The sequence below is a fragment of the Bos indicus x Bos taurus genome, chromosome 7 (assembly GCF_003369695.1).
Source record: "Bos indicus x Bos taurus breed Angus x Brahman F1 hybrid chromosome 7, Bos_hybrid_MaternalHap_v2.0, whole genome shotgun sequence".
Taxonomy (NCBI): Eukaryota; Metazoa; Chordata; class Mammalia; order Artiodactyla; family Bovidae; genus Bos; species Bos indicus x Bos taurus.
The window spans coordinates 94817981-94844533 of record NC_040082.1 but is presented as its reverse complement, the minus strand read 5'-3'; the positions used below and the strand labels follow the sequence as shown (position 1 = coordinate 94844533).

At 46.1% G+C, this 26553-nt stretch overlaps 1 protein-coding gene across 2 annotated transcripts; it reads left to right on the top strand.

The window, feature by feature from the left end:
• Window positions 1-615: 615 nt before the first annotated feature.
• TSPAN16 (tetraspanin 16) lies at window positions 616-19586 on the top strand. Of its 2 annotated transcripts, XM_027548856.1 has the most exons (7): window positions 616-684; window positions 3432-3629; window positions 7777-7851; window positions 9583-9690; window positions 13671-13823; window positions 14594-14677; window positions 19410-19586. In XM_027548856.1, the coding sequence occupies exons 1-7, from the start codon at window positions 616-618 to the stop codon at window positions 19455-19457; spliced, it is 735 nt and encodes a 244-aa protein (XP_027404657.1). In that variant the 3' UTR covers window positions 19458-19586. The 2 variants fall into 2 exon arrangements, with proteins under 2 accessions (XP_027404657.1, XP_027404658.1); XM_027548857.1 differs by lacking the exon at window positions 7777-7851.
• The last annotated feature ends 6967 nt before the right edge of the window (window positions 19587-26553 follow it).

Here is a 26553-nt window from a genome sequence, read left to right as displayed (position 1 = left end):
CTCTGAGCCATGTAAGAAGTCTGAGCCCAGTGAGCTAATGTGTAAGCCAGGGGCTGAGGAACCCGATGGCTTGTAGCTAGATTCCTGCTTCATAGAACCTCTCCATTCATTCATTCCACAGTGGTTTCTTGAGCACCACTGTGTATCAGGCTGTGGGAACACAGCCATGAGTTGGATAGCCCACACACATATCCACTTGGAGCCCCCAGTCAGCAGGGGCATCAACCACATGAGTGGTCAATAATGTTGACCACTATAATGTTGAGGATTATCCCTGTAGGTCCTGGGTAGCATCTGGGGGCGGGCCGTAACAGAGTGACTTCTCCATTCCTGATGAAGAACCAGCAGGGCACAGTTTGGGGCACTCGCTCCCCTGGCTCTGGGAGCCTCGCTCCAGCATCTGATTGTGATGTGATAAAGGCTGTGACTGAAGAGGGGCAGCCGTTGCGGCCCCTCCCCAGCTGAAGATCAAGCAGCCAGGAGAGAGAGGGGCAGAGCTAGTCAGCTTTGGTAACCCTACCCTACTCCCCAGACCTCTACCATCTTGGGAAACAGGAGCCCAGAGGTTTAGGAAGATGCTGACTTAACTGGTCAGGGCACCCCAGTTTGGCTGACATGGCTGAAAGGCACATTCCATATTATTCCTTGAAGAAACTGTTTTCTTTCTTCAATGGTGTTACTGTTGTAAGTATGTCACAACCCGGACCCTGGGGCTTTGCAGCCCTTCCTCCATGGCTGGCTCCTTCAAAGACAGAAATAAGTTGATCCAAATTCGCTGGCATCCGGATCTGTGGTCCCCAGGGACTCAGGAGGGATGTAGGGCAGACGGATGAGGAGCAGGATGCACTGGGAACAGGCGTTGCTTCCACCAACCCAGAGCTGCTAAATCAAGCAGAATTGTGTACTCCGGGGTGCCTGGGGGTCAATGGTGGAAGAACTCAGCTCTTAGGCAAACCCTGCAGAAAATGAAAGTTGTTTGGAAAGGCAGGAGAGAATGGTTCTGCTCTTGGTCCTTTACATTTTTCAAACCATTTTTTTTTTCTTACTACAAAGTAACCCATGGGACTTCCTTGATGGTCCAGTGGTTAAGATTCTGTGCTCCCAATACAGGGGGGCACAGGTTTGATCCCTGGCCTGGGAACTAGATCTCACATGCCACAACTAAGACCCGGGGCAAACAAACAAACAAAAAAAAGTAACCTGAAATGTGCACTGCTGAAGCAGCCACTGCTTTCAGTAGTAAGACTGTATGAGGAAAGGTTGCCAGAAAAGAGAAGGAAATTAAATATTACTCCTATTCTCTTCACCTGCATGGCATCATTTTGATGGGAATTAAACAAGATAACGCATTTAAAAGGCTGATGCCTGTCATGGGAACATGGCTCAATAAATATCATTATTATAGCCTTCCAGACCTTTCTATGTACCTTTAAAAACAGCAACACAAACGTGGTATGTGACTGCTTTAGCATCTTCATTTTTTTTTTCTCTTTTGAAAAATTGTAAATTTTTCCTCCTTTTAAATAGACTTCTTTTTAGAGAACTTTTAGGTTCACAGCAAAATCGAACAGAAGGTACCAAGACTTCCCACGTAAGCCCTGCCCCCCACACACGCACAGCCTCCTTTCCTGTCAACATTCCAAATCAGAGTGGTCCATTTGTTATAATGAACCTACATTGATATCAGGGGCTTCCCAGGTGGCACAGTGGTAAAGAATCTGCCTACCAATTCAGGAGATGCATGAGTTCTATCCCTGGGTCGGGATCGCCTGGAGGAGGAAATGGCAACCCACTCCAGTATTCTTGTCTGAAAATTTCCATGGACAGAGGAGCCTGGCACGTTAGAGTCTACCAGGTTGCAAAGAGTCGGACACGACTGAGCATGCAGGCAAGACATTGATATCACTATAACCTTGTACACTGTACATTGTTTTCTCTTTTGGCTATGCCTTCTGGCTTGCAGGATCTTAGGTCCCCAACCAGGGATCGAACCTATGCCCCCTGCAGTGCAAGCATGGAGTCCTAACTACTGAACTGCCAGGGACTTCCTGGTGTACATTCTATGGCTTTTCACAAGTGTATCTACCATGTTAGCATCGTATGAATAGTCTCATTGCCCTAAAAATCCTCTGTGCTTCACCTGTCACCCCGCCTCCCCCCAGCCCCTGGCAACTACTGATCTTTCTTCTGTCTTCATAGTTTTGCCTTTTCCAGAATGTCATATACTTGGAATCATAAAGCATGTAGCCTTTTCAGATTGGCTTCTTCCATTCAGCAATATGCCTGTAAGTTTCCTCTATGTCTTTTCCTGGCTTGACAGCTCATGCTTTTTTTAGTGCCAATAGTCCATTGTCTGGATGTACCATAGTTTATTTATCCATTCATATGCTGAAGGCCATCTTGGTGGCTTCCAAGTTTTGGCAGCTACGGATAAAGCTGCTAGAAACATCCATGTGCAGGTTTTTATGTGAACATAAGTTTTCAACTCTGTTAGATAAATACCAAGGACTATGACTGCTGACAATCTTTTTTTTTAAACATAGGCCTTAAAAACATCTTTGTGTATCAATAAACATTCTCCTACAACAGAAGTCGGTGAAGTACAATGTTGTAAATAGATAAAATTTATTTGTAAATAAAATAAATTTGTTTATGAATTGTGTATGGCTGGGCTTGCCAGGTGGCTCAGCAGTAAAGAACCCTCCTGCAACGCAGGAGCCGCATGAAACGTGGGTTCGATCCCTGGGTTGGGAAGATCCCCTGGAGGTGGGCATGGCAATCCAGTTCAGTATTCTTGCCTGGAGAATCCCACGGACAGAGGAGCCTGGCAGCTACAGTCCATGGGGTCGCAAAAAGTCAGACACAATTGAAGTGACTGAGCACGCACGCACACACATGTATGGCTGCAATCCGATACACTGGCTGAGTCATTTCAACTGAGAATGTATAGCCTGCAAAGCTCACAATATTGGGGACTTTTCAAAAAAAAATGTGCCACCCTCTGTCTTACAAGCATCATTTAAAATAACAGTCTAGGATCCCATTGCAAGGCGGTACCATGATTCACCTACCCAATCTGTATTATTGGTTGCTTCAATTATTTCCAAGATTTTTCCCTGGTTCTGAGGCTCACCATATGTAACTATTTTTCCTAGGTTGAATGTCCAGAAATGGAATTTCTGGGTAAAAAGTTTTACCACAAAACCTTGACGGTTTTAAATACCAATTACAAAATATCGTCCTGCCCTTTCCCTCAAAAAAAGGCTGTTGCTTGGCAGCAGCGTATGGAAAGTTTCTCTACATCCTCACCAACTCTGGGCATTATGAGTTTTGAAATGTTTCTGCTGATTTTATGGGCCTTTGTTGCCTCCTCCAGGAGTTTGATTTGTATACAACTAACAGATTGCTTTCCCCTGTTTTCTGTTCTAAAGCTCTCTGGCATGATCCTCATTGGTCTGAGCATCTATGTGAATTTCAGAGGGGCTGTCCTGACCAAGGTCCTTGGGCGGTCCTCTGCGTACCTGTTTCATGTTGGCTACCTGTGCCTGGTGATGGGCAGCGTCACGGTGCTGCTTGGCTTTGCCAGGTGGCATGGAGCAGCCAAGGAAAGCAGAGGCACCCTCTTGTTTGTAAGTTGCATCTGCACACAGACCCCACAACTCCTCCGTCATGTCTGAATCCTTCCTTGCAGGTGTTCTAAACTCCTTTGATGTTTCCTATTTTATAGTGTGTATGGTGTCTTTTAAAGAACACCAGATGCAAACATCTTTTTCTTTTTTTAATAACTTTAAAAAGTTATTTATTTATGGCTGTGTTCGGTCTTCATTGCTGCGTGCAGTCTCTCTAGTGGCAAGCAGGGGGCTACTCTTTGTTGCAGGGTTCAGGCTTGTCTTGTGGATGGAGGACAGGCTCTAGGACTAGAGGACAGGCTCTAGTCTTCAGAAGTTGATGCGTGTGGGCTCAGTAGTTGTGGTGCAGGGCTTAGTTGCTCTGAGGCATGTGGAATCTTCCTGGACCAGGGATTGAACCCGTGTCCCATGCACTGGCAAGCAGGTTCCTATCCACTGCACCACCACGGGAGTCCCATCTTTTTCTTTATGATGGGTCTCACTTAGAACCCCTCCCCTACCCAAGTGCATAAATTATACCCTCCTAGGTTTTCTTCCCGTGATTTTAAGGCTTACTTTCTCACTCTTAGCTCTTTAGTCTTTGGGAGTTTGATTGTGTGTGTGTGGTGTGAGGTAGGGATCTGATTTCTTTTTTTTTCCCTAGTTGTGTGACATACTATTGCACTTACCGCCTGGCCCATCCAGTCCTCCTCTGTCTTTGCTAGTTTCCATTACGCTCAGGTCTGTTCTGTGCACACTGCTCTGTTCTGTTGGCCCATGTATATGTCCCCCATGAATGCAACACTATAGTAATTACCATGCAGCACAAGTACATGGTCAGATGCATGGAGTATGAATATTTTGAGCATGATCAGCAGATCATGTCACAGATTTTACATGTCTTGCTCTTTCTCACACGTAGCCTCGGCCAAATGTCTCCCCAGCATCCAGCTCCCAGAGTCCCCATTCCCACTTCTCTTACAATCTTGTCTGAATTGATCATCCCATTTTAAGTTGAATCTGTCTCCACATCTTTTTTGTTTTGTTTTTAAACAAGCACTCTCTCTCTCTTTTTTTTTTTTTGGCTGTGTCTGGTCTTGGTTGGGGTAGGTAGGATCTTTCCTTGTGGCCCAAGGGCTTTTCTAGTTGGAGCACAGCATTTTCGCTGCTCTGCACTGTGTAGGATCTTAGTGCCCAGACAAGGGATCAAAGTGGCATCCTTTGCATCGAAGGCAGATTCTTCACCACTGGACCACCAGGAAAGTCCCTGCCTCTGGCATCTTCCCCTACTGTGTTGCTGCAAAATTCCAGTGGTTTTGATTTAGAGGTTTCAAGGCAATCCTTGCTCTAGCTATCTCCCAGAAAGTCAACATCCCCCACTCTTAAAGAATCCATCCTCACACTCTACCTCCCTGAATATCTATCATCTCTAGTTTTCTTGATTACTTCATTCAACAAGTATTTATTGAACCAGTCCTTTGCCTGCAATATTTCATTTTCTCTTCTATAGGATGTTGTTGTTGTTCAGTCGCTCAGTCGTGTTCGTGTCCAACCTTTGGCAACCCTGTGGACTGCAGCACCCCAGACTTCCCTGTCCTTCACTATCTCCTGGAGTTTGCTCAAACTCATGTCCATCGAGTTGGTAGTGCCATCCAACCATTTAATCCTCTGTCACCCACTTCTCCTCCTGCCGTCAGTCTTTCCAAGCATCAGGGTCTTTTCCAGTGAGTTGGTTCTTCGCATCAGGTGGCTAAAGTATTGGAGTTTCAGCTTCAGCATCAGTCCTTCCAATGAATATCCACGGTTGATTTCCTTCAGGATAGACTGGTTTGATCTTGCAGTCCAAAGGACTCTCAAGAGTCTTCTCCAGTATCACAGTTCAAAAACATCAATTCTTCAGGGCTCAGTTTTCTTTATGGTCCAACTCTCACATCCATACATGACTACTGGAAAAACCATAGCTTTGACTATACAGATCTTTGTCTGCAAAGTGATGTCTCTGCTTTTTAATATGCTGTCTAGGATGCATACAGGATCAATAGCATGGGGGGTACTTTTTGCTTTTTTAGCCTTAAAGCCCAGCATACGGTGATGGAACTTGCTCCCCCTGCAGTGGAATCAGGGAGTTTTAATCACTGGATCTCCAGGGAAGTCCCTGTGGGCACTATTTTATCCATAGTTTAACTTGGAGGAATCAAAGAGTCTTCTCTCTCACACCACAGTCCAACCCACTGGCAAGTTCAGTCGACTTTACCCTCAGCCTCCGGTCCGTCCAAATCCTCTTGAGACCTCATCCACAAAAGTAAAGTCCTTTTGATGGCTTTGGGAGCCACAGCGGGATCTGAGCAGAGTTGTGCCCTGACAGATGCGCCCTCTGGTGGCTGTGGAGGGAACACCATGAGGGGAGGACCAGAGTGGAAGGACTGTGTGTGTCCTGATGGGAGATAGTCGGGGCTTATGGCACCCCACTCCAGTACTCTTGCCTGGAAAATCCCACGGACGGAGGAGCCTGGTAGGCTACAGTCCATGGGGTCGCTAAGAGTCGGACACAACTGAGCGACTTCACTTTCACTTTTCGCTCTTATGCATTGGAGAAGGAAATGGCAACCCACTCCAGTGTTCTTGCCTTGAGAGTCCCGGGGACAGGGGAGCCTGGTGGGCTGCCGTCTATGGGGTTGCACAGAGTCGGACACGACTGAAGCGACTTAGCAGCAGCAGCAGCAGACCCAGTGGGGCCCTGGTGGGCATTAGAAGTGGGTAGATTCAGGACAGATTCTGAAGAAGTCACCAGTAGGACTTTTCGATGCCTGGCTGTCTTCTGGATGCCTCACTTACCCAGAGGTTGGGAAATACTATTGCTGTTTTTCAGTTGTATCTGACTCTACGACCCCATGGACTACAGCACACCAGGCTTCCCTGTCCTTCACCATCTCCCGGAGTTTGCTCAAACTCATGTCCATTGAGTTGGTGATGCCATCCAACCATTTCATCCTCTCTCGCCCCCTTCCCCTCTTGCCCTCAATTTTTCCCAGCATCAGAATCTTTTCCAATGAGTCGGCTCTTCGAAATCAGGTGGCCAAAGTGCTGGAGCTTCAGCTTCAGCATCAGTCCTTCCAATGAGTATTCAGGGTTGATTTCCTTAGGATTGACTGGTTTGATCTCCTGCTGTCCAAGGGACTGATAATAATAATAGGCATAGGTAGAAATAGATGAAGGGAGACCAGGAGCTGACCGTTCTTGGACACCCCTTCCCCTCACAGTATTTTCCACTGGTTCCCACCAGGCATGTGAATTTCATCGGAAACATGAGGCAGCATATGTTGATATTCTCTCCCTGGCACTCATCCACCTGTCATCTGGCATCTCCCCTTCAGTCTTATCACCCCTCACCCCCAATTTACATATCAGATTTATTGTCCCTGCTTCTTCTCCCAGCAACTTCTCCTTTTTTGGCCACAAAGCATAGGTTGTGGGATTTTAGTGCCCTGACCAGGGATTGAACCTGGGCCCTTGGCAGTGAAAGCATGGAGTTCTAACCACTGGACCGCTGGGGAATGCCCTCCTGCCTCTGTTCTCTGTCCCCACTGTCCCTCCTGCTTTTCTATCCCTCCCTGCTCTCTGGACTTCCTAGATGGGTGCTAGTGCTAAGGAACCACACTGCCAATGCAGGAAATGCAGGAGACTCAGGTTCGATCCCCTGGAGGAGGGCATGGCAACCCGCTGCAGTATTCTTGCCTGGAGAATCCCATGCACAGAGGAGCCTGGCGGGGTATAGTCCATGGGGTTGCAAAGAGTTGGACACAACTGAAGTGACTTAGCATGTACTCAGGACCTGCTGTCTGCACACACAGTCAGAAGTCCCCTCCTAGGGCTCTGGGACTCCCAGAAAGTGCTGGACATGAAATGGGGTTCTAGCTATTAGCTCTTAAGAATACCCCACTGCCAGCATCCTGGATAACATCCAGGAAAATGACACAAGGAAGAAATAAAATCCCCCTCTAAACCCTCCCACCCTGCTACCCCCACCACCCACCCCACCTCCCACCCCACCACCACCCAACCCCAGTTTTTCAAACTGAAGAGGCTACAGGGAGGCCTCGGGGTGGGGGTGGAAGGACTTCCAGCAGGCTCCCAGCCTCCACCCCGCACCCCGCTCTGTGTCTTCCAGTGTTTCTTGGTCATGGTCATCATTCTCATTGTGCAAATCACGGCTGCCACGGTGGTCCTTGCCTTCTTCCCGGTTGTAAGTACAGGACGGCTTCTCCCACTCCACATTAAAAATAGATGGAATCAGTAGAGCCCCGTCCCCTCCCCTCCGCGGGCCCCACCCCCACCCCGTCCCCGCCAGGCACCCACGCCCTCCAAGATCTGGTGAAGGTGGGAGACTGAGTCTCTAGAGATGGGGTGAAAAAGCCAAAAACCTCAGCCCTCTCCGCCAAGGCTGTCCTCAAAAAACCTGCTGGGCTAATCTGACCTCTCTCCTGCATTTGCGGTGAGGCTTGCGGGGGATGGTAATGGGAAACGCCGTGAAAACTGTTGCGGTTTTGAAATGAATTCAAAATAGAGGGCTGTTTAGCAATATCCATCAAAATGGCAAAGCACGGATTTGACCCAACCATCTGGTCTCTAGGAATTATCCAAGGATATGCTTGTTTGTGGGCAGCATGACATACATATACCAGGATGTGCAAAAGGTCGCTTCTGTCCTAGTGGAGCATCAGTTTGGGGGGAGGGGGATTATAATTTATAATAATCCAGACAAGGGAGCCTGATGCAGCTGGAAAGAAGGAAGGAGGAGGCTCTATGTACAGGAGACGGTACATTCTCCAGAACGTAGTCTTGTTTACCTCCGGCGAGGCCCACCCTGAGACAAGGATTTGAAGGCTCCTGGTTTGAGTGATGATCCCAAGAAGCACCAGTAGGGGGCATGAGCAGTGAGGCAGGGAAGGGAATGTAGCCCCTGAAAGCTTACACGGTACAACTGGGATCAGTCCTGGTTGGGACGCAAAGAGCACGCAACTATTTTCCCCACCCAAGAGGCGAGGGAGCTGCAGTATTGATCCACCACCTCTCATCAGTCATTAAGGGCTGCTCCCAGGGCGCATGCGTACTGAGGCCACGTACAGCCCCTCAGTCGTTGGCAGCGGGAAGTCAGGCTCCCGGACACAGAAATAAGCGAAGCCCCCGGGATTTGAGCAGACTACCAAGAGCCGCTAATGTTCTTGTTGGAAACAGCCGGACGCCGAATAATGAGAGTAGCCTGATGCCGAACAGTGAGAGAGAGTAGTATGAAGCAAGGAGAATAATAAGGAGAGTAGTCTTTGCTTTGACACGCATAGTATATCTCTTTGGGGACACAGGAAACTGTAACCCCGTGATGGAGTGGGAGAAACTTGTCGGCTGGGAGAAAAAAGTGGGAGGGAGACTTTTCATGATTTACCGTCTGTGCTTTGTGAATTTTGAACCATGCGATTATTTTACCTCTTCGGGGGGGAAAAAAAAGGTTTTAAATTTAAACCTCTATTCAAACACACACACGCACACACACACACGCACACACACACACGCACACGCACACAGAGAATTAAAGTCGCGCCTTTTGTGCAGAGAGAGATGCAGTTGCTAAAGATGATTTTCAAGTCCCTAATCGAATTGCAACCCAGTCGGGGGCGTAGCGGGCGAGTGGGCGATTCAAAAGAGCAGATGATTCAAAACGGTTTGCGAGGATGAACGCAGCCAGATGAGCTGGGCTCCACACCCACGCTCTTGCTTGTGTCCCTCTGGGGGGTGGGGGGCAGGCCCGACGGTAGCCCGAGTTCTTCCTCCCCCAGCGCAGACCCTTGGCTGGTGGAGGGGCCAGAAGGAAGCAGACGGGAAGTCCCCTTCCCCGCCCCGACCCTGAGTCCCCAAGAAACCTCCCCAAATAGGCTCCTTACTGTTTTCTGTGCTCACCGCTCCCCGTTTCATCGCTGAGGTTCGAGAAGTGGCCCTGGAGCACAACTTCGTGACCCTGAGGAAGAATTACAGAGGTTACAAGGAGCCAGATGACTATTCCATGCGATGGAATTTGGTCATGGAGAAGGTGAGATTCACATTTTTTAAAAAAATTTTTGTGAGAGACACATAACATAAATTTACCGTCTTAACCGTTTTTAAGTGCTCAGTTTGGCGGCATTAAGCACATTCACATGGTTGTGCAACCATCGCCAGCCTGCCTCTCCACAACTGAAACTGTCCCCTTTAACTGCAAAGGCTCCTTCTCCCTCCCTCAGCCCCGGGCAGCCACTGCTCTCCATTCTACAATGCTCTAGGAATATGACTCCTTTCAGTTCAGTTCAGTTCAGTTCAGTTGCTCAGTCATGTCCGATTCTTTGTGACCCCACGGACTGCAGCACACCAGGCCTCCCTGACCATCATCAACTCCTGGAGTTCACTCAAACTCATGTCCATTGAGTCGGTGATACCATCCAACCATCTCAACCTCTGTCGTCTCCTTCTCCTCCCGCCTTCAATCTTTCCCAGCATCAGTGTCTTTTCAAATGAGTCAGTTCTTCACATCAGGTGGCCAAAGTACTGACTGGAGTTTCAGCTTTAGCATCATTCCTTCCAAGGAAAACCCAGGACTGATTTCCTTTAGGATGGACTGGTTGGATCTCCTTGCAGTCCAAGGGACTCTCAAGAGTCTAGGGACCTCATATGGGCTTGGTAAAGAATCTGCCTGCAATGCAGGAGATACAGGTTCTATCTCTGGGTCAGGAAGATCCCCTGGAGGAGGAAATGGCCACCCACTCCAGTATTCTTGCCTGGAGAATCCCATGGACAGATGAGCTTGGCAGGCTACAGTCCATAGTGTTGCAAAGAGTCAGACATGACTGAGCAACTGAGGATGCTCAGACACAAGGACGTTGTCTAAGTGGAATCATGCAGTACTTGTCTTTTTGTGTCTGCCTTATTTCACTAAGCATTCTCCAGGTTCATCCATGGTATAGCAGGTGTCAGAATTTCCTTCCTTTTTAAGTCTGAATAATATTCCTTTGTATGGGTGGACTGTATTTTATTTATCCATTTTTCTGTCCATGGACAGGGGCTTCCCAGGTGGCACTAGTGGTAACTCCTGCCAATGCAGGAGACATAAGAGACGAGAGTTTGATCCCCAGGTCAAGAAGATCCTCTGGAGGGGGCACAGCAACCCACTCAAGTGTTCTTGCCTGGAGAATCCTATGGACAGAGAAGCCTGGCGGGCTACAGTCCATGGGGCTGCAGAGAGTTGGACACGACTGAAGCAACTTAGCAGTACACACACACTGTCAATGGACACTTGGGTTTACAGGTGTACAAATATCTCTCCGAGTCTCTGTTTTCCATTCTTTTAGGTGTATGTCCAGAAATGGAATTGCCGGATCATCTGATAATTCTACTTTTAATTTTTTTGAGGAACGTTCATACTGATTTCCACAGCAACTGCCCATTTTATATTCCCGTCAGCAGGGTGTGAGGTGTTAGGATTTATTTCCTTTTTTAGTATATATTTATTTATTTGGCCACATGGGGTCTTCACTGCGGTATTTGGGATCTTTCATTGTGATGAGCAAACTTCTCTCCAGTTGTGGTGCACAGGATCAATAGTTGAGGCGCTGTGGCTTAGTTGCCCCGTGGCATGTGGGATCAGAGTTCCCCAGCCAGGGATCGAACCTGCGTCCCCTGCCTTGGAAGGCAGATTCTTAATCACTGGACCACCGGGGAAGTCCCCAGGATTTATTTCTTTAGTCTTGGTGTTTAAAGAGCAGGACCGGCCTCCACGTGTCATCTAAGCTTTTGAGGCAGATAGTTGAGAAGGGTCTGTGAAGCCAGGAAGCATATGAAAGGGAAAAGCCATCGCCTGTTTGTAGGAATGTTTTCTGTCTGAGTTTGGGGCCCAGGAACTGGTATGGGGTCAAGTTCAGGCTCTGGAGGCGTCACATGATGGGTAGGGGACTTGCCTGCATCCCTGTTTTGGCTTCTCAAGTTTGAGATGGTGGAAAGTACCTCTCATTCATTCATACAGTCCTTCCACTAATCCTTTTAAATTTAAGTAGTTAATTCACAATTTTGTGTTTGTTTCTGGTATATAGCAAAGTGACTCAGTTATACAGACATAGTTTTTTCATATTCTCTTCCATTATAGTTTATTACAAAACACTGAATACAGTTCTCTGTGCTATACAGTAGGTCCTTGTGTTTGTCCATTTTATATATAGCAGTGTGTATCTGCTAATCCCAAAACTCCTAATTTATCCCTCCTCTGATAACCATAAGTTTGTTTTCTATATCTATCTGTTTTGTAAGTTCATTTGTATTATTTTTTCTTTAGATTCCACATATAAGCAATGTCATATAATACTTGCCTTTCTCTGACTTGCTTTGCTTAGTATGATAATCTCTAGGTCCATCCATATTTCTGCAAATGGCATTATTTCATTCTTTTTATGGCTAAGTAGTATTCCATCGTATATATGTAGCACATCTTCTTTGTCCATTCCTCTGTCTATGGACATTTAGGTGGCTGTCCTTCCATGAATCTTTGTTGAACACTTACTGTGTGCTGGGCAGTGTTCAAGGGTCTAGGGACCAAGCAGGGTGCAAAACAAAAATCCTTTGCTCTGTGTTACTGACACTTGGGTAGGGAGACAGACAAGAAACCACTAGGTCAAGACTGGTGTCAGGAGTGCTAAGTGTTATGAAGAAACCCAGGCAGGGAAAGAGAGAGGATTTTGTTTCCTCTTAGATACTAGTTGCCAGCTATTTTTAACACACAGTGGATGGCCTGCCCTAGTCCTTTATAGTTAGTTGGGGATCGTTGATGAGTCCTGGCCAATGAGAAGTAATATGAGTCACTTCCTGGCCAAATTATGTAATTGTCAGTGCAGGGCTCTCTAGACCTTTCTTATCCTTCTGCTCCAATAGTGGAACCATCTGGACGGTGACTGCTTCACCAGCCTGAGTCCCTGAGAGATTTTGGTAAGTGGAGTTCACCTGCCAGGTTAGGATGAGCATGTCATGTGAGTGAGAGGAACTGCTAAGATTGAAGACCTGTCTGGATACAGGGCTGGAGACCTGAATGAAGTGAGGGAGTAAGTTATGCAGGTAGTTGAGGGAACAGCACTCCACACGTAGCCATCTAAAGACTCTGAGGCTGACGCTTACTAAGTGTGCTTAAGAAACAGAGAGAAATGGAAAAGGAAATACCAACCCCCTCCAGTATTCTTGCCTGGGAAATCCCATGGACAGAGGAGGCTGGTGGGTGGCAGTTGATGGGGTCACAAGAGTCAGACATGACTGAAGCAGATAAATCACCACCACCCTCATCTTGTCTCATCCCCTTTGCTTAGCAAAAGCCAAACAATAAAAATAAACAGTCAATATTAAAAAAAGAAAAAGACAGAAAGGAGGGACTTCCCTGGTGGCACAGTGGATAGGAATTTGCCTGCCAATGCAGGGGACACGGGTACAATCTCTGATTTGGGAAGATTCCACATGCCAAGGGGCAACTAAGCCCATGCACCACAACTGCTGAGACCTCGCTCTAGAGCCTGTGAGCTGCAACTACTGAAGCCTTCGAGCCGAGAGTCTTTGCTCTGCAGCAGAAGAAACCACTGTGATGAGAAGCCCGTGCACCGCAACGAAGAGTAACCCCCACTCGTCACAAGTAGAGAAAAGCCCACATGCAGCCACGAAGACCCAACACAGCCATAAATAAATAAATAATTTTTTAAAAAAGAAACAGAAGACCAATATGCAGCTGGGTGAGTTCAAGTGACCTAGCAGGGAGATGAGAAGGTGATGGGGAGGATCATGCAGGGCCCCATGGGCCCTGGTGAAGAGTTCAGCTTTTACCTCAAGTAAGGTGACAGTCGTGGAGGGTTCTGAGCCATGATGGAGTGAGAAAGGGCGGTGTTTAACACAGGCCCTGGAATAATGCGACTGCCTGCTCTAAACAGTAGCCATGGTGACTGTGATTTCTATTGTTTGGATTATTTCAATATTTGAAAGGGACTCTTCAAGTGTTTATTCTCCTCTCTGCAGCTCAAGTGCTGCGGAGTGAAGAACTACACAGATTTTTCTGGCTCCTCCTTTGAAAGGGTGACAGGTCACACCTACCCCCGGTGCTGCTGTAAATCCCCAGGGACCGTGGACTGCGATGGACACAACGTGTCTGCAGACGTCATCCACCAGGAGGTAACTGGAGATTTTGAGGAAACTGCCTGCAATGCAGGAGACCCAGGTTCAATCCCTGAGTCAGGAAGATCCCCTGGAGGAGGACATGGCAACCCAGTCCAGTATTCTCACCTGGAAAATCCCATGGATAGAGGAGCCTGATGGGCTGCACTCCATGGGATTGCAAGTCGGACACAACTGATCAACTGAGCACCCACACAACACAGGCATCACCTAGGTAGACCCTGAGGGCCAGAGACTTTTTTTTTGGCTACACTGAGGGGCTAGCTGGATCTTACTTCCCTGACCAGGGATTGAACCCTCAGCAGTGAATGCAGAGTCTTAACTATCTGACCTGACTGCCAGGGAATTCCTCCTACTGACTTCTACAAAAATTGTGTTGGGTGAACTTTCCTGGCAGTATAGTGGTCAAGACTCTGCAGTGGTTGAGGCAAAAAAAAAAAAAAAAAGTTAAAAAAAAAATTACTTTGTGAAAAAAATCTGACCTATAGGGGTTGATGGGGCCTTGGAATCCACCAGGGCTTCCCTGGTAGCTCAGCTGGTAAAGAATCCGCCTGCAATGCAGGAGACCTGGGTTCTATCCCTGGGTTGGGAAGATCCCCTGGAGAAGGGAAAGGCTACCCACTCCAGTATTCTGGCCTGGAGAATTCCAGGGACCGTACAGTCCATGAGGTTGCAAAGAGTCAGATGCGACCCAGTGACTTTCACTTCACTTTGGAATCCACTAGTCTCTAACCAGGTCCCTCCTACTTTGATGCTTGTTTCCCCAGGGCTGTTTCCCTAAGCTCCTGAAAATAACCAAGACTCAGAGCGCCAACCTGAGTGGGGGCTGTCTGGGGACAGCAGTGATGCAGGTAAGTTCCAGCTCCTCTGGGACACACCGAGGTCTTTTAATTTACTGTGTGCCAAGCACTGTTTGGGACACGGAGACACAGCAGTGACAAAAGACAGAAATGGTTGTTAAACCTAGCCTCCTACCTCATTTATAAGACAGCTGCATAAAGCAACAGTCATAAAACTGTACTTATATGAAGATTTAATTTACATGTAATTTACATGACAAGAGTAACACAAAGCATGTTGGAGAAAACACAACTATATAGGAGTTTTTGTATGGTACTGATTAATTTAGTATTAATCCAAACTAGATTATGAATAGTTAAGATGTCCATCGTACTCCCCAGGGCAACAACTAAGAAAATAATTTTAAAATATAATAAAAACAAGAAGGGAATTAAAATGGTGCACTAGAAAATATCCAGCAGACGGGGACTTCTCTGGTGGTCCAGTGGTTAAGAATCTGCCTTCCATTGCAGGGGAGGTGAGTTTGATTCCTGGTTGGGGAACTAGGATCTCACATACCTTGGGGCAGCTAAGCCCAGTCCCCACAATTACAGAAGCCTGAATGTTGCAGTGAAGAGCCTGCATTCTGCAACTAAGACCCAACACAGCTAAACAAATAAATATTTTAAAAAGAAAACATCCAACAGAACAGAAGGCTGTGATGAATGAATAAAAGAAGAGCAACAAAAAAGGCAAATAGAAAACATAGCAAAGTGGCTGACATAAATCCTACTTTCTTGGCAATTACGTTAAATGTAAAGGAATCAAACCACTTAACTATACACTTCAGAAAGGTGAATTGTATGATAAATGAATTACATCTCAATAAAGCTGTTAATTACAAAAAATGTCCATCCCCTTGAGCCCTGGAAGTTTTTCTCACATTTTCCCCATGTTGATTTTTCATGCCTCTGCTCAGTCCCTTCAGTCATGTCTGACTCTTTGCGACTCAATGGACTGTAGCCCACCAGGCTCCTCTGTCCATGGGATTCTCCCAGCAAGAATACTGAAGTGGGTTGCCATTTCCTTCTCCAGGAGATCTTCCTGACCCAGAGATCGAACCTGTATCTCTTGTGTCTCCTGTATTGGCAGGCAGATTCTTTACCCACTGAGCCACCTGGGAAGCTTCACATGAAACTGTTTTTCTGCAGATTACCACCAGCCAAGATATGGATTATATTCTTTGCAGCCAAAGATGGAGGAGCTCTATAAAGTCAGCAAAAACAAGACCAGGAGCTGACTGTGGCTCAGATCATGAACTCCTTATTTCCAAATTCAGACTTAAATTGAAGAAAGTAGGGAAAACCACTAGACCATTCAGGTATGACCTAAATCAAATTCCTTATGATTATACAGTGGAAGTGAGAAATAGATTTAAGGGACTAGATCTGATAAATAGAGTGCCTGATGAACTATGGAATGAGGTTCATGACATCGTACAGGAGACAGGGATCAAGACCATCTCCATGGAAAAGAAATGCAAAAAAGCAAAATGGCTGTCTGGGGAGGCCTTTCAAATAGCTGTGAAAAGAAGAGAAGTGAAAAGCAAAGGAGAAAAGGAAAGATATAAGCATCTAAATGCAGAGTTCCAAAGAATAGCAAGAAGAGATAAGAAAGCCTTCTTCAGTGATCAATGCAAAGAAATAGAGGAAAACAATGGGAAAGACTAGGGATCTCTTCAAGAAAATCAGAGATACCAAAGGAACATTTCATGCAAAGATGGGCTCGATAAAGGACAGAAATGGTATGGACCTAACAGAAGCAGAAGATATTAAGAAGAGATGGCAAGAATACACAGAAGAACTGTACAAAAAAAGATCTTCATGACCCAGATAATCATGATGGTGTGATCACTCACCTAGAGCCAGACATCCTGGAATGTGAAGTCAAGTGGGCCTTAGAAAGCATCACTACGAACAAAGCTAGTGGAGGTGATGGGATTCCAGTTGAGCTATTCCAAATCCTGAAAGATGATGCTGTGAAAGTGCTGCACTCAATATGTCAGCAAATTTGGAAAACTCAGCAGTGGCCACAGGACTGGAAAAGGTCAGTTTTCATTCCAATCCCAAAGAAAGGCAATGCCAAAGAATGCTCAAACTACCGCACAATTGCACTCATCTCACACACTAGTAAAGTAATGCTCAAAATTCTCCAAGCCAGGCTTCAGCAATATGTGAACCGTGAACTTCCTGATGTTTAAGCTGGTTTTAGAAAAGGCAGAGGAACCAGAGATCAAATTGCCAACATCCGCTGGATCATGGAAAAAGCAAGAGAGTTCCAGAAAAACATCTATTTCTGCTTTATTGACTATGCCAAAGCCTTTGACTGTGTGGATCACAATAAACTGTGGAAAATTCTGAAAGAGATGGGAATACCAGACCACCTGACCTGCCTCTTGAGAAATTTGTATGCAGGTCAGGAAGCAACAGTTAGAACTGGACATGGAACAACAGACTGGTTCCAAATAGGAAAAGGAGTTTGTCAAGGCTGCATATTGTCACCCTGTTTATTTAACTTATATGCAGAGTACATCATGAGAAACGCCGGACTGGAAGAAACACAAGCTGGAATCAAGATTGCCAGGAGAAATATCAATAACCTCAGATATGCAGATGACACCACCCTTATGGCACAAAGTGAAGAGGAACTCAAAAGCCTCTTGATGAAAGTGAAAGTGGAGAGTGAAAAAGTTGGCTTAAAGCTCAACATTCAGAAAACGAAGATCATGGCATCCGGTCCCATCACTTCATGGGAAATAGATGGGGAAACAGTGGAAACAGTGTCAGACTTTATTTTTCTGGGCTCCAAAATCACTGCAGATGGTGACTGCAGCCATGAAATTAAAAGACGCTTACTCCTTGGAAGGAAAGTTATGACCAACTTAGATAGCATATTCAAAAGCAGAGACATTACTTTGCCAACAAAGGTCCGTCTAGTCAAGGCTATGGTTTTTCCTGTGGTCATGTATGGATGTGAGAGTTGGACTGTGAAGAAGGCTAAGTGCCAAAGAATTGATGCTTTTGAACTGTGGTGTTGGAGAAGACTCTTGAGAGTCCCTTGGACTGCAAGGAGATCCAACCAGTCCATTCTGAAGGAGATCAGCCCTGGGATTTCTTTGGAAGGAATGATGCTAAAGCTGAAACTCCAGTACTTTGGCCACCTCATGTGAAGAGTTGACTCATTGGAAAAGACTCTGCTGCTGGGAGGGATTGGGGGCAAGAGGAGAAGGGGACGACAGAGGATGAGACGGCTGGATGGCATCACTGACTCGATGGACGTGAGTCTCAGTGAACTCCAGGAGTTGGTGATGGACAGGGAGGCCTAGCGTGCTGCGATTCATGGGGTCGCAAAGAGTCGGACGCGACTGAGCGACTGATCTGATCTGATCTGAAGATATGGATGAGTCTCATCTGTCTGATTCATATTTTTAAATGGATTTTTTTTTCATTGTACACATTTATATTGAATATTTGTTTGCACACTATATCACACTATCCTCCCCAGGGAAGTCAAAACAGTCAAGATCCTAGTAAGAAACAGAATTCAGCCCCCACAGTCATTTAAAATATATAAATATATATATGACTTTTCCCTTACTTTTATTCATTTATTTGTTTGTTTTTGGTTGTGCTGGGTCTTTGTTGCTGTGCATAGGCCTTCTCTAGTTACAGTGAGCAGGGGCTACTCTTCCTTGTAGCGCACGGGCTTCTAGTTCCAGGGGCTTCTCTTGTTGCGGAGCATGGGCTCTAGGCACACAGGCTTCAGTGGTTGCAGCTCTCAGGCTCTAGAGCAAGGACTCAGTAGTTTTGGTGCACAGGCTTAGATGCTCTGTGGCCTGTGGGATCTTCCCAGACGAGGGAATGAACCCATGTCCCCTGCGTTGGCGGGCGTATTCTTAACCACTGGACCACCAGGGAAGTCCTACAGGGTCCTTTTACGACATTTTTAGGGTCAGGGAGCTAAGATCCCACATGCCTTGTGGCCAAAAAACCAAAACATAAAACGGAAGCAGTATTGTGACAAATTCAGCAAAGACTTAAAAAAAAGTGGTCCACATTAAAAAAAAAAAAACTTAAAAAATAAAAGTTTTCAGGGGCCCCTTGTGGAAGTGTCAGCAGGGTTAAGGAGAATGAGGGCTAGCCACATAGGAAGGTTTTACTTTTCCTATGCCTGAAGGGGTAGGGAGAGCAAGAGTCAAGGAAAAGGAGCCATCTACCCACAACTGTGATCTTGCAGAGCTCAGGGTGGGCAGAAGAGAGGAGGGAGTGGGGGAAAGAATACTCCAACCTTTCTTTCTGTCCAGCCATCTCCTATTGGTACTTCCTATTGGCCAAACTTAACAGGAATTTAGGGAGCAGGTGTGTGTGTGTGTGTGTGTGTGTGTGTGTGTGTGAGTCACTCAGTCTTGTCCGACTCTTTGCAACCCTCGGGAGCAGGGGATTCTGGGAAATGTCGTTTTCAGGACCCAGGGGGTGAACAAAAGAGGGTGGAGATGAGATCTGGGGGGAACAAAGGGAGAATGACTGACGGGCATCACAAAACGCCTCCTCCTTCTACCTTCTGGTGAGATTTATTGTGGTAACAGTCCAAATTCCCTCCACCGTGGCCCTGAGAGTCCCTCTGCTGTCTGTCACACCCTGCCCTGACCTTTCTAAATCACGATGTATCTCCGTGTATTAAATTTGATGTGGGTTCCAGAGATGCCTCATGTTGGTTCAGTGTTTCTTTCTTCACCCATTTCAGCTGCCAGGAATTCTTGCCACCTTGCTGCTGTTCATCAAGCTGGGCTGAAAGACCTGGGGAGAACAGGACCCCAGAGCCCCACTGGCTGCTGGAAGGAGATGTGGTCTCAGTTTCTCTGTGGCACTCCCTGCGTCTGGAAAGGAGATTGATAATAAAAGATTTGGGAAATCCTCCTCATCTTGACTCCTTTCTCCTTCATTTTATTTTTCATCTCAGCTGACAGCGGTTGTAATTCTAAGTACCTGAATGGGATGACGTGGCTTCCTGCCATTGAAACGGTCCTGTTTTATGAATTACTTTGTGAGGAACCTCCCTGGTGGTCTAGTGGTTAGGACCCTGCACTTCCACTTCAGGGGGCATGGGTTCAGGGAACTAAGGTCTTGCAAATCACATGATGTGGCCAAAAAAGAAGGTTAAAAAAAAATTACTTTGTGAGAAAAATCTAAAATTCTCATGAAAAAGAATCCTCTAGACCCTTAGCCAGTTTCAACCATCACCAAGAGTTCAATAGTGTTTCATTAAACTTTTTTTCCCCTTGATGAGGTTTTTTTTTTTTTTAATATTTATTTGTTTATTTGGCTGTGCGGGATCTTGGTTGTGGCACATGTGATCTCCAATCTTTGCTGCAGCATTCAGGATCTTTAGCTGAGGCATGTGAGATCTAGTTCCCTGACCAGAGATCAAACCTGACCCTCCTGCATTGAGAGAACAGCGTCTTAGCCACTGGACCACCAGGGAAGTCCCTTACAAAGTATTCTGTTTTACTTTTTAAGTTTGTAGCTTATTTATTTATTTTTACATGTATTTAAAATTTTAAATTACTTAATTTATGGCTGTTCTGGGTCTTTGCTGCCGCAAGTGGGCTTTCTCTAGTTGAGGTGAGTAGAGGCTGCTTTCCTCTGTGGTCCGTGGGCTTCTCATTGGGGTGGCTTCCCTTGTTGCAGAGCGTGGGATCTGGAGCCCATGGGCTTCAATCATTGCAGTGCGTGGGCTCAGTAGTTGTGGCCCACAGGCTTCGTTGCCCCTCAGCATGTGGAATCTTCCCAGATCAGGGATTGAACCCGTGTCCCCTTCATTGGCAGGTGAATTCTTAACCACTGGACCACCAGGGAAGTCCCTGATAAAGTATTTTAAAACAAATCCCAATGTCATTTCCCCTTTTCGTATTCCAGTACACATCTCTAATTCCAGTATACCCTCAAAATTCATAGGAAGAAACCTAATCCCCAATGTGATGGTATTAGAAGATGTGGTCTTTGGAAGGTCATTCGGTCATGAGGATGGAGACCTCAGAAGTGGGATTATTATCGTTTAGTTGCTAAGTCGTGTCCAAATCTTTTGTGACCCCATGGATTGTAGCCCACCAGGCTCCTTTGTCCATGGGGTTTCCCAGGCAAGAATACTGGAGTGGGTTGCCATTACCTTCTCCAGGGGACATTCCTGACCGAGGGATGGAACCTGCATCTCCTGCTTTGGCAGGCGGATTCTTTACCACTGAGCCACCAGGGACTAGGATTAGTGCCCTTGTAAAAGAGACTCTAGAGAGCTCCCTCCAGAGAAAAAACAGCCACCTATGAATCAAGAAACTGGTCCACACCAGACCCTCAGTCTGCTGGTGAACTTCCCAGCCTTCAGAACTGTAAGAAAGAAATGTCTGTTTATAAACCACTCAGTCTATTCTTTGACAGAACCCAAACAGACTAAGACAACACTCAAGACAACTAACAGTCCTTCCTTGACATCACTCAAAACTCAGGTCATCACTCAATTTTTTGATTGGCTCAGAAATGTCTTTTTACGCTCAGTTTCTTTGAATTAGGTCCAACCAGGTCCACACAGCATGTTTTTCATGTATCCTAAATTCCTTTTATCCTAATCCAGTAGTTATAGAATTGGAAAATGCATTCGAATACTCTGGGTCTTTTGTGCGTGTGCGTGTGCATGTGTGTGTGCATGCGTGTGCATGTGTGTGCATGCGTGTGCATGTTTTGCCTGAGCTGGGTCTTCATTGCTTTGCGAGGGCTTTCTCTAATTGCAGCGAGCAGGCGTGTGTGGGCTTCTCATTGCGATGGCTTATCTTATGGAGCACAGTCTGTGGGCAAGTGGGTTTCAGTAGTGGTGCACGAGCTTAGTTGCTCCGAGGCATATGGGATCTTCCTGGACCAGGAATCAAACCCATGTCCCCTGCAATGGCAGGTGAATTCTTATCCAGTGAGCCACCTGGGAAGTACTAGGTATTCTGTTAAAGCACAAGTGTCTGAACCCCACCTTAGAGCTTCTGACTCAGGAGATCTGGCAGGAGGCCCAGGAATCTGCTTTTCTAACAGGTTCCCAGGCCACGCTGCTGGTATGGGTGATGTACTTTTGAGAACCACTGCTCTGCATTCTCCCTCCTCTCCCCACCCCCTTGAGGCAGGAAAAGTGTGGAATATTGGGGAATACCACACCTTCTGGATTTGGGGCTTGCTTCTCTGTGGTCCCCTTATCTTGTTCCTCTTGCCCCATATTTCCTGTTCATCACTTGTTCTCAGCCCTGGCTTTACTTTAGAACCCCTGGGGAGGGGACTTCCCTGGCTGGCCAGTGGTTAAGAATCCATGCTTTCACTGCAGGGGGCATAGGTTCGATCCCTGGTCAGGGAAGTAAGATCCTGCATGCTTCCTGGTGTCACCAAAAAAGTAAGGAAAGAAAAAAAAAATGAAGAACTGCCTGGGAGCTTTAATGAAATATCAGAGCCTGCACCACATCTCACTATCTCCTGATTTAATCTGTCTGGGTTGTGGCCTGGGCATGGAGACTGTTTCATTTACCCAGCTGACTGCAAGGGGTGGTCATGATCATAGCTGAGAATAAACCGAGTTTCATCCAAAGGTCATAGTGACCTGAATCAGTTTTTTCACTGAGGATTGCAAAATGGTTTATCCAATTCTTCCATCTTTCTTTTGGAGGGATCTTAAGGAGGGTAAAGTGGGCACTGGTCAAAATTGCTATGTGGCAATCATCTCCCACATCTGGCAGGACCATTCCTAGTTGCCCCTCACCCCCCCACCCCAAACCTACCCACTTCTCGGATTTCTGTCTGTAAACCAGAGGCACCACATGATCCCAGGGGCCAATCAGCACCTTCCATTGGTCTGACTGCAGTCATTGGTTCAGGCATGGACGTGGGACCCAAGCTGGCTAATGAGACTTGGTTTTGGGACTTTGAATACCCAGTGACCATGGTTGTGGGGGAGAACACCTTGTTCACAGGAAACTACCTCTTGGGGGCAAGAGATGGCGTAAAGAATCCTGAGACAGGACGCAAGTCCTGGCTGACACTTGGGCTCTGCTGCGGATGCACTTAAAAAATATCTGCGGAGTGTCTGCTGTGTGTCAGAAATGAACTGTTCTTAAAGTAGAACAGTAAAAGAGTTAAAGATACAGAGAACAAACAGATGGTTGCCAGAGGGGAGAATGTGGGAGAGGGGGAAGAATAGGTAAGGGAGGTTGAGAGGTATAAATTTCCAGTTGCAAAATAAATGAGTCAGGGGCTTGAAATGTACAGTGTGCGGAATATAGGCAATAACTGTGTAATATCTCTATATGGTGACAGACGGTAGCTAGACATATCTGGTAATCATTTTGCAATGTACAGAAATATCAAACCACTATGTTCTGTAACAGGAAGTAACATGGTGTTGTGGGTCAATTATACTTCAAAAACAAATGGAATTCTCTCGCAGTCCAGTGGTTAGGACTTAGTGTTTTCACTGCCCGAGTTTAATCCCTGGTTTGGGAACTAAGTTTCCTTGTGGCTCAACTGGTAAAGAATCCACCTGCAAAGCTTGAGACCTGGGTTCAATCCCTGGGTTGGAAAGATCCCCTGGAGAAGCAAAAGGCTACCCACTCCAGTATTCTGGCTTGGAGAATTCCACGGACTGTATAGTCCATGGGGTTGCAAAGAGTCAGACACGACTGAGTGACTTCCACTCACTTAACTTTGGGAACTAAGATCCTGTAAGTTGTGCCATATGCCCCCCAAAAACAAAATCATAGAAAAACAGATAAAATTTGTGCTTATCAAAAGCAGGGCATGGGGGGAGGGGAAATTGGACAGAGGCAGTCAAAAAACTACAAACTCCCAATTATAAGATAAAAAGAACTAGGGTTGCAATGTACAACACAATACATATAATTTGGGCTTCCCTGGTGGCTCAGTGGTCAAGAATTCACCTGACAATGCAGGAGACACGGATTTGATCCCTGATCCGGGAAGATCCCACATGCCACGAAGCAACTAAGCCCGTGAGTCACAACTATTGAGCCTGTGCTCTAGAGCCCAGGAACCAATCTATTGGACTGAAGCCCACAACTACTGAACCACAACCACTCTATATTTTAAAAAGGATTTCCTATGTTCTGTGGGGAAGGAAGATTGTAGCCAAGTCAAAGTGAAGTGGGTACCTTGGGGACCTAATACTGGTGACAGGTATCTGAGGTGGGGGCGGTCTTGTGAGACTGAGCCCTTAAACTGTGGGGTCTGCACTGACTCTGAACCACGACTACTGAAGGCCACATGCCGTGGAGCCTGAGTGCCACAAGGAGCGGTATCAGTGTGAGAAGCCAGTGCACGCAACCGAGAGTTCCCCTCCCCCTTGCTGCAACTAGAGAAAAATCAGTGCAGCAACAAAGACCCAGCACAGCCAAAAGTAAATCAATTTAAAAAATTACTTTAAAATATAATTAACTTTGCTGTATGTTATATATGAAAATCAGTAAAAGTAAATCCTGAGTTTGCATCACGAGGAAAAAACATTTTTTCCTAGTTCTTTACCTTTGTATTTATATGAGATAACTTCCCTGACGGCTCAGACAGTAAAGAATCTGCCTGCAATGTGGGAGACCTGGGTTTGATCCCTGGATTGGGAAGATCCCCTGGAGAAGGGAATGGCAATCCACTCCATTGTAGACAGAGGCAATCCACTATAGACAGAGGCTACAGTCCATGAGTCTCAAAGAGTCAGACATGACTGAGCGACTAACACTTTGCCTTTTTTGATGGATATTCACTAAACTTACTTGGCAATCATTTCATGATGTATGTAAGTCAAATCATTATGTTATATACCTTAAATTTATACAGAGCTGTATGTCAATAAATGGAAAGAAAAAAACCTTTTTTTCTTTTTTTTTTTTTTACAGTTTTTACTGTTTCTACTCACAAACGTGGAGGTTTTCCATACCAGGACTTTTTATTGCCTCATGCAAGCCAGGTGGCATGTGGGATCTTAGTTCCCCTACCGGGGATCAAACCCATGTCCCCAGCATTGGAAGGTGGATTCTCAACCACTGATGACCAGGAAAGTCCCACGAAACTCTTTAGTTACTATTAATATACCAAGCCTATAACTCAGATGCGAGTGACAGCGGGTGATTAACTCAGTCTCCAGCCCCTTTTCTCTCTGGAGCTCCCTCCCAGGACCTGAAGCTGATGGTTGTTGTTCAGTCACTAAGTCGTGTCCAACTCTTCACGGACTGCAGCATGCCAGGCTTCCCTGTCCTTCACTATCTTCCAGAGTTTGCTCAAATTCATGTCCATTGAGTTCGTGATGTTATCTAACCATCTCATCCTCTGCTGCCTCCTTCTCCCCTTGCCCTCAATTTTCCCCAGCATCAAGGGTCTTTTCCCATAAGTCAGCTCTTCGAATCAGGTGGCTTCAGTTTCAGTCCTTCCAATGAATATTCAGGATTGATTTCCTTCAGGATTGGTTGGTTTGATCTCCTTGCAGTCCAAGGGACTCTAAGAGTCTTCTCTAGGGCTACAATTTAAAAGTATCAGTTCTCTGGTGCTCAGCCTTTATGGTCCAACTCTCACATCCATACATAACTACTGGAAAAACCATAGCTTTGACTATATGGACCTTTGTCAGCAAAGTGATGTTTCTGCTTTTTAATATGCTGTCTAGTTTTGTCATAGTTTTCCTGCCAAGAAGCAAGCGTCTTTTAATTTCATGGCTACAGTCACAGTTTGTGATTTTGGAACCCGAGCAGAGAAACTCTGTCACTGCTTCCACTTTTTTCCCTTCTACTTGCCATACAGTGATGGTTCCAAACCATCATAGGCTGATGGTTCCAAATCTCTAATCATGGTTTGGTCTTTCTGGTGATCAGCCCTATACTGAAGCTACTTATGGGCCCCAGCCTAGGCTGTCTTCTTATTAGTACACAAAAGATGCTTATCACTCCAGAAATTCCAAGGGTTTTTAGGAGCTCTGTGCCAAGAACCAGGAACAAAGACCTAATATTTCCTTTTTATTGTGTCAGACAGGAAAGAGTTGGATGTGGAAGTAAAAAATTTAAAAATTCCTGCCTCTGAGGTGCAGATATTATAGTGAAGGAGACACAATTTAAGCGAGTAAACTGTATAGTATTTTAGATTCTAGGGGCTGTAGGGAGAAGGACACAGGGAAAGGGACATCAGGAATTCTGGGGGAGGGACTTCCCTGTGGTCCAGTGGCTAAGACTGTGTTCTCCCAATGCGGGGGCTCAGATTCAACCCCTGGTCAGGGAACTAGATCCCATATCCTGCAATTAAGAGTTTTCATACTGCAACTAAAGATCCTGCATGCTGCAACTAAGACCTAACACATCGTCCTCCTTACCCTCTATACCAAGGTGATGAAGCTAGATGGGCCCCGGGGTGAAGAAGTTCTCTCCTGTGTACAGAAAGTCCATAATAGTGTTGACTAAAAAATTAATCACAAGCCAAAAGTAGAGAATGTTTTATTTGGTGGAAATGTTTAGGAATCGAACCAGGGTCTCTGCATTGCAGGCGGATTCTTTACCAACTGAGCTATCAGGGAAGCCCTGGAGGAGCTTAAGACACAAAAAATACGGGCTCAGAACCAGGCAAAGCAAGATGACTGACGAAAGTAAACCAGGAAGAAATGTACCGTAAAAAGTGACTCAAACTACCACGAGGGCGTGACTCTGATCTCGCCTGTGTGTCTGATAGGGACAAAAGAGGATGATCAAATAGTTAGCTTGGAAACCCCGTTAATAAGATTAATGATCACTCGAGAAAGTAATGGGAAAATTCTGAAACAAGGTGGGCCTGCCTGACTTATTATATAGCAAAACAGGTCACTTAGCATCAAAGTCAGA